The sequence below is a fragment of the Oxyura jamaicensis genome, chromosome 26 (genome assembly GCF_011077185.1).
Source record: "Oxyura jamaicensis isolate SHBP4307 breed ruddy duck chromosome 26, BPBGC_Ojam_1.0, whole genome shotgun sequence".
Lineage (NCBI taxonomy): Eukaryota > Metazoa > Chordata > Aves > Anseriformes > Anatidae > Oxyura > Oxyura jamaicensis.
Window position 1 is genome coordinate 6,312,736 of NC_048918.1, and position 7,773 is coordinate 6,320,508.

The following is a 7,773-nucleotide window of genomic DNA, read 5'->3' on the forward strand; positions in this document are numbered from 1 at the left end:
GGGCCGTCTCGCCCAGCGGCCCCCGAGCACCGAAGGGCTGAGCCGCGGCGGACGCCGGTCCGCGACCCCTCGGCGAGCGGCAGCAGCGGGGCACCAGGGGGCAGGCGCGCACCGTGCGCGGCACCGCGGAACGGCAGCGCCCCGCAGAGCCGCGGCCGGGCCCCCGGGGGGGGCTCCCGGCTCGGCGGGAGCGGTGCGCGGCCCGGTGCTGGCCGCTGCTGGGGGCACGTCGGCCGCGCGCGGGGCTTTGCAGCGGCCCCGGGCTGGGGGCCGAGCCCTGTCCCCATCGCCCGTCCCGGCGGGGCGCGAAGGGGTTAAGGCGCCCAAGGCCGGTCTCGCGGCGAGGGCGCAGCCTCCTTTCCCCGCTCCCCATCTGGATTCGATCAGGGCCGCGAGAGGCCGGAGCATTCCTGAGCGCTGAGGTGGAGGCAGCGCCGGCCGCACTCTCCGACGGCCATGGGGCCCTGGCGCTGCTGCCTGCTGCTGCTGCCGCTCCTCGCCGCGGCCCCGCGCGCCCAGCAGCAGCAGTTCATGGAGTACGTGGAGCGGCGCCTCGCCCTGCTCGAGGTACGGAGCGGGGCTCCGCGCGCCGCTTCCCCCGCGGCTGGCGGGGCCGGAGCAGGCCTGGGGCGAGGAGGAGTGGGGACGAGAGCGGAGCCGGCGGGGTCTCCCGCGCGGCGCGGCGCGGTGCGGGAGCGGTGCGGGGGGGGGGGTGGGTCGCGGGCACGGGACCGCTGCGGGACGGGGCCCAGGACACGAGCGCCGGGGGCCGCGGGGGCTCCCGCCTTCGGGCGCGGGTGACGGGACGGCTGCCACGCGTCGGCCGTGCCGCACCGAGCCCCCCGGTGTCCCCTCGGCCGCCCCAGGAGCGGATCTCGCAGTGGCACGATCAGAGCAGCCGCTATTCCACGGAGCTCCGAGACTTCAAGAACCAGGTGCTGGGGATGCTGGAGACTGCCGAGAAGGAGCGGGAGGCGCTGCGGTCGGAGGCGGAGGGCGCGGCGGTGCGCGTGGACCGCCTGGAGCGCGAGGTGGACTACCTGGAGACGCAGAACCCCGCGCCGCCATGTGTGGAGGTGGACGAAACGCTGATGGAGAAGCAGGTGGCCACAGCTAAGCAGAGGAAGAACGAGAAGTACACGAAGCTGACTGGTGAGAGCCTGCTATGGTTCCTCAGTGAGGTAGCCCCGGGCGCAGGGTTGCCCCAGGCTCGGTCACGTTGTGGCATTGACCCCCTGCAGGGTCTGTGGTGTCTGTGGCACAGAACCCTGCATACCTGCAGCTGCCTGGGAGCTGCATCCAGGGCCCAGGCCAGAGCCTTGGGCATCTCCCAAGCTGAACTGGGCTGGGCTGGGGGTGGCTTCCCTATCCTGATGCACAGACACAGAATGGGGCTTATTGGTGCCAGCGGGGATGGCACTGCAGCCTCTGCAGCAAGTTTGCAAAGGAGTTGCCTGGGGACTGGGGTGGGACACACCAAGACCTATGTGCGTTGAGCACAGGCTGACCCCACCGCGGGGCGGGAACCTCCCTGGCTGCAGGGCCAAGTAGCTTTCAGGCTTTCACAGCTGCTCAACTCTTGCAGATTGCAGTGACACCATTGCGAGCGTCAGAGCCATGAAGATCCTGAAGCGTTTTGGCAGCACCTCAGGTCTCTGGACCAAGGATGCTGCAGGGAACTCTGAGAAGATCTACGTCTTCGACGGCACTGCCAATGACACAGTGTATGTCTTCCCCCGCATGCGGGAATTCACCCTTTTCTCTGCCACCCGCAAGGCTGCCCGCATCAAGCTGCCCTACCCCTGGGTGGGCACCGGGCATCTTGTCTATGACGGGCACCTCTACTACATCCGTCAGCAGGGCCCCTTCCAGGTGATCAAGTTCAACTTGGCCAACAAGACGGTGGTGGACAGCTCGGTGTTCCCGGCTGAGGAGCAGATACCTGTCTTCGGGCTCTCCCCTTTCACTTACATTGAGATGGCAGCAGATGAGGAGGGGCTCTGGGCCATCTACGCCACGAAGGAGAATGAGAAGAACATATGCCTGGCAAAGCTGGACCCCACCTCGCTGGACATCGAGCAGATGTGGGACACACCATGCCCACGGGAGAATGCTGAGGGTGCCTTCGTGGTGTGTGGGGCGTTGCATGTGGCCTACAACACCCGCCTGCCCAGCCGCTCCCGCGTGCAGTGTGTCTTTGATGTCAGTGGGACGCTGGCCCCTGAGGATGCCTCCCTCGTCTACTTCCCCAAGCGCTACGGCTCCCACTCCAGCATGAAGTACAGCCCCCGTGAGAGGCAGATCTATGCTTGGGATGACGGCTACCAGATCATCTACCGCATGGAGATGAAGAAGAAGCTGGAGGTCTGAGGGGCTGCGGCAGGGTGCCCCCACACCTCTGGCAACCCTGCCCCAGTCAGAGTGGCTCTGCCCCTCCTGCTCTGGCATGGGGTGGCACCTCTGCCCCGTATCCCATCACTGTGAAATGGTGAAATGCTGGACCCCCACCCCAGGCCTCCCTGCACCTGCCAGCATGGGGTGTCCCTGCCTTATGACTTCTCTGAAGAAACCTGGACTAATTTAACAAGGCTTTCTTCTCTGTGATACATTGAATAAATGCTATGCAGCTCACTGCATCCACCTGCTTGGAGGGAGCATGGGGTGCTGGGGCCAGGCTCCAGAGCAGTGAGCTCCACACTGCCCTGGTCACCCCGAAGGGCTGTTCCCAAGAGTGGGGTGTCCGTGCAGGGCTGGCCAGGGCAGTGAGTATGGCTGCTGCTTGGGGGGGGTTGGGCAGGGGGCCTGGGAGTCAGGCAGGGCATTAGGCTGGGGCTTTGGCACCTCTGAGCCAGGCCAGAGCCTGCCTGTTTTGTATGTACAAAACTGTGAGCAAACAGCAAAATCCCTTAATCTGAGAGGACAACTGGAGATTTTCCTCATGTGTTGGTGAGGCATCCTAGCCAGCGGTCACCAGATGTTGCCAATTTTCCCACTTTATGTCTAATGAAGCATAGTTGTCTTCCCTCTGCAGTCACAGGGCTGTCACAAAACCCATTATCTATGGCCCTCAGTCCCCTAGGCCTCTTCCCATCCCCGCTTTGTGGTGATGAAACCTGCATGGCTCCATGGAGGCAGCACCCGAGCCCCAGAGGAGATGGGGGCAGGATGGGGCTGGTGCTGGAGCCCCTTGGGCGGCAGCTCTGGCTCTGTCAGGCCTGAAGTCCCCCCATCTCTGATTGGGGGGGCTGCAGCAGGCATGTGCTGGGCACGGACATGAGCACAGCACCAGGAGGGCCCTGGGCACAAAATGGGGCTTGACCTTGGCCACCCACAGCTGACGGCAGCATTGAGTGCCACTGTACCACATCCCACCAGTCCCTGCCACATCACCCAGCAGCAACTACCCCACGTGCTTCCAGTTGCACCTCACCCCTGGGCAATGCAGGCCCAGAGATGCCAGAGGTCATCCAGAAAACCAGATGTTCCATGATATATTCCTATCACAGTTGCTCCAGATGCCTGAGAACACAGAGGCTGAATTACAAGGTGTTTGTGTGTCATTAAGCATGCTTTTTCACATTAGGAATCAGGTCTGGGTACAAACACTCAGTATATGAAACTGTGAGCTTACCTGGCCAGGTGAGGATTCTTCAGGGAGGTGATGGGGAGCATGGCTGCAGCGCATCCAGGGCGCTCTGTGGGCTGTGGCCATGGTGCCAAGGGGCACGAGCCCCCCTGAGCCACAGCACCGCCATGACGTCCCTGTGCTGCTGAAAAGCCGGGCCTGCCTCGAGGGATGCTGTCCTGCAATGTGGAGGTGACTCGATACTTGCTTCAAGATCTGTATTATCATTATATTGATTGCACAAGAAAAATGCTTAAACACACGCTTTGAATGATTGTAATTGGGTGGTGCTGAAAGTTCAACATAGTGCAAATCAATCAGAGAAATAATCCAAGTGAGAAGAATGATGTGAACTGTCAAGTTAATTTATAGCCCTTTTCAAGATCAATAGCTACAGTAACAGAAATACAATTTTCAGAAATTGCACAGTTGTAAATAATTATGCCAATGATTTCTCTAGCTTGAATTAAAACTGGTGGGGCAGCAATGATTCTACACCAGAAAACATCTAACAGCATTCCTGCAAAATCTGATGGTCATGCCACATATGCCGGTGCTTGCCTTGGCATCAGTGGCATGAGGTACAGACAGCAGCTGCACTGGCAGACTTTCGGTTGTCCAGAGTGGCACAAATTCATCAAATATTTTAATGTCTTTGGAAAATCTGGCCGATTAGGATTCACCTCTCCATTGCAGGAGGGGCACGACGCCCTGTGGCTGGCCTGTGTTGCACAGAGCTCCTCTCCAGAGCCCTGGGGAGCACACAGGAAGGCCAGCCTGCCCACAGTGACAAATGTGGCTCTTCCGTGAGAGCTGAGAACCTGTGATTTACTCACAGAAAACTGCTCATGAAACAAGAGTCAAACGGCTTTCTCTCCACTCCCTTGTGGCTGTGCCGCAGACGCAGCCCCTCCGGCTGCAGCTTTACCCAGGCTTGCGGCCCCCAGGCAGCGACCACGGTCTTGGTGTGTCCTGAGCACTGCTGGGTGACAGCCACGGCCTGAACCATCTGGGTGCACCTAGCAGGCCAGGATGCCATGACATGGGAAAGTGGGGACGCTTGGGAAATATTTACTAGCACGGAAAATGACAGCTTTTGGGGCAGGAGGGCCGTCTGCTGCCACCCTGTAAAGTGCAGACATGACAAACACTGCCTGCCATCGCCTACAGTATCACCATGCTTATGTGGAATTTGTTTTGTACAAACACTTTGGGAATGAGGCAAAACAAAAAAATAACTGCAGTGTCAGATCGGCTTATAAAATGCAGTACTTATCTAGCACTGCACATCTTCAAAGTACTTCAAGAAACATCAACAAATTAATCCTCAGAATAACTCTGTAAAGCAGAACAACGTTATCTGCATTTGCTGACAAACCCTTAGACAAAAATCATGTTTGATCTGTAAAAGTGGTTCCACTCTGAGCTGGCTGAAGGGAGCTCGGGCAAAGCGCGGCTGCTCCTGTGCAGCATCCCCTGTGGCCAGTGGGCTGAGCAAGCCCCAAGCCCCTAGCCCGCAGCTGCCCTCACCAGGAAGAAAGACATAAAGGCCAGAGTTCACCTCCTGCTAGGTTTTATTGATTTCTCTTTTTCTTGCTTAAATATTTATCAACATCATTAAGAGAAAGCAAAGGTTTTGCCGCAAGTAATGGGGCAGCCAAGACACTGGGTGCCCTGATAAACATTAATTACCCCCCACCTGCATCTCTGCCCCTAGGGGGAGGGGGTGGGAATGGGGCGGGGGGGGACAGGGACACGGTGACGACAACGACACCTGCATTTAAACCCTGGGGCTCAACATCTGCTCCACTGACCTTGCCCCTGTTTCTGTTGCCAGGTGCAGCTCTGCCCCAGCCCTTTCCTGGCACTGCTCACGCCCTCTGTGCTTCTCCCTCCCAGAGCTTCCTTAAGCCCCCTGCCCCTATTGGGAACAGGGTTTTCCTTAGCTTGTGTGGCCAGGCCCTTTCCCCCTACCAGATTTTCTTTAAAGCTTTTTTTCTAAGTGTGTCCTTGGCTCACCCTGCTGATGAAAGTGGCTCCAGCACAAGAGCAGGGACTCACTCGTGTCTCCCTGCTCTCTGGGCCATTGGCTGCAGCATGCACAATGCCTTGCGGTACTTGTCCCTGACCTAGAGCTGCCGCAACTCCACAGGGGGCAGAGAGCACCTCCACAGAGGCAGTGCTTCACAGCAGTGTTATCGCTTTCTATAATGAGAGATTAGTGGAAAATATGTTAATATGCCTTTTCTGGTGAAGTCACTGCTTTCCTTGTGAGTCTACAGTTTCTCATACTTTAATTGCCAAATATTTTATCTCTTTAAAAAAGAATCTGTGTAAGTAATAATTCCTTTCATCTCTGTTCCTCTTGAAAAATACTTCCCTTTGGAAGTCAATCTGATAAAGTAAATTGAGAAGTTATGTTAACACTAGGAAAGAGAAAGCAAGATCTCCCACAACTATTTTTTCCTCTTTGTCTAATTCTCAAGAACACTGGCTTTTTTTCTTGCTCTTTTCCAGCTCATGAGAACTGTTGATAAAGTGAAATGATTTTTCATGTAGTATTAGAACCTAGGAAACCAAATTAAAAGTAGGCAACTTAAACAAGTGTATTGTAGATATACTATTGTATTGAAACAAGAAGGGGAGAATAACTTCTCCATTTAATACTTTCTTAATGCCTGGTTGGCAAGTATAATCACAGGCTTTTAACTTCAAATAGGTATTTCTGCCCACATAACATCTGGTTGAGGTCTAACTCATCACACATGAATTGGGAAGCAATCATGCTCTCTGTCCAGGACTTCACAGAAGTGGGAGGATGTAGGAGCTTGGGAGGATCTTAGTGTCAGGAAGGAAAGAAGATGGCAGCAACTTGCTTACGGTTCTTTGTGCTTTGCAGTGGAAGTGTAGAATAAGCAAAACCAAATTCGCCAGTATTGTTTGCTGAGAGCCTTGTGGCAGAGAGGCAGAGCCCTGGCCTATGGCTTCATGCTGGTGTGGGCTGGACTGGAGCTGGAACTGAACCTTCTGGTGCCCAGGCAGGTCTTGGTGATGGGGCTGGCTGGCTGAGGCAGTCTCCTTCCTCTCAAAGTAGGATCTTCCAAATAACAGCAGGGATAAAGCAAGGTTAAAGCACGTGCTTAATCATACTTCTGTTTTTTGTATAGTCAGTGCTCTCAGGGATATACAAGGCAGTCTTGCAGATTTGGGGACAGAAGGGCCCCTGGGCAGTGGGTGTAATGGGAGGGGAAGGTAAGGGGGGGCTGCAGGGGCAGGAGCCAAAAGGTGCTACGGGATGCTTTCATGGGATGCTGACCCTTTCCCAGTGTCCTGCTGAGCCCTGTGCTGCCCCATCCAGCCTGGGGCACATCAGTCTGGTGAGTAATGTGTCTGGGACCCCTCGTCTGCAGCCACTTCTGCCTGGGGGAGATGATGGTGATGAGAGATCCAGGGATCAGCATGCTGGGATGAGGCTCTGTTCAGCTTGCCTCTACCTTCCCCAGCCCTGTGTTTCCTCCTCTAGCAGTGGATGCGGCTCCTGCTGTGCCCTCTGCGGCACCCAGCTGCCTCCCACCACCAGCTCCGGCCCCACCATGGTGCTCTTGTTCCCTCTGCACTCTCCTCTTCACATGTGCCTTGCTGGCAGAGACAAAGGGAGAGACAGAAACTGGGATTTCATTAAAGAAGTGGATTCTGCAAAAAGATGGGGCTCACTGCGGAGCAGACAGGTCTGCTGGAGGGAAGCAGTCGTGCTCTGCTCATCCTTCCTAGTGCTGGGGCATCTGTACCATCCTTTCCTCTTGATAAGAAGATTAAAAACAAAATCTTTGGATTCAGAGCTCACAGCCCTGTCAGAGAAGCTGTGGTTTGCAACATAAAAAGTTTCATTATTTTCAGGACAGTTTCCGTTATGAACAGAATTTGCATTTACCTCGGTACTTTGATCAGACTGGATTATGCTGCATGCATTGCTCCTGATTCACAGTAAAAGGTTTGTCTCCAGTCAACAAGGACATTGCTGACACAAGGAGGACCCACGCAGGCAGCTCACACCATCCTCAGGATTTCATGCATCCTGCAGTCTACATGATTTCAGTGGGATCTTCTCTGGGGTGTTATTATTACTAATTCTATTATTATGAAAGATG

The 7,773-nt window shown here is 55.8% G+C and overlaps 1 protein-coding gene across 1 annotated transcript; it reads left to right on the top strand.

Moving 5' to 3' along the window:
* Nucleotides 1-293: 293 nt before the first annotated feature.
* OLFML3 (olfactomedin like 3) lies at nt 294-2,636 on the top strand. Its single transcript, XM_035346904.1, has 3 exons — nt 294-567; nt 867-1,152; nt 1,586-2,636. The coding sequence occupies exons 1-3, from the start codon at nt 457-459 to the stop codon at nt 2,368-2,370; spliced, it is 1,182 nt and encodes a 393-aa protein (XP_035202795.1). The 5' UTR covers nt 294-456; the 3' UTR covers nt 2,371-2,636.
* Nucleotides 2,637-7,773: the final 5,137 nt, after the last annotated feature.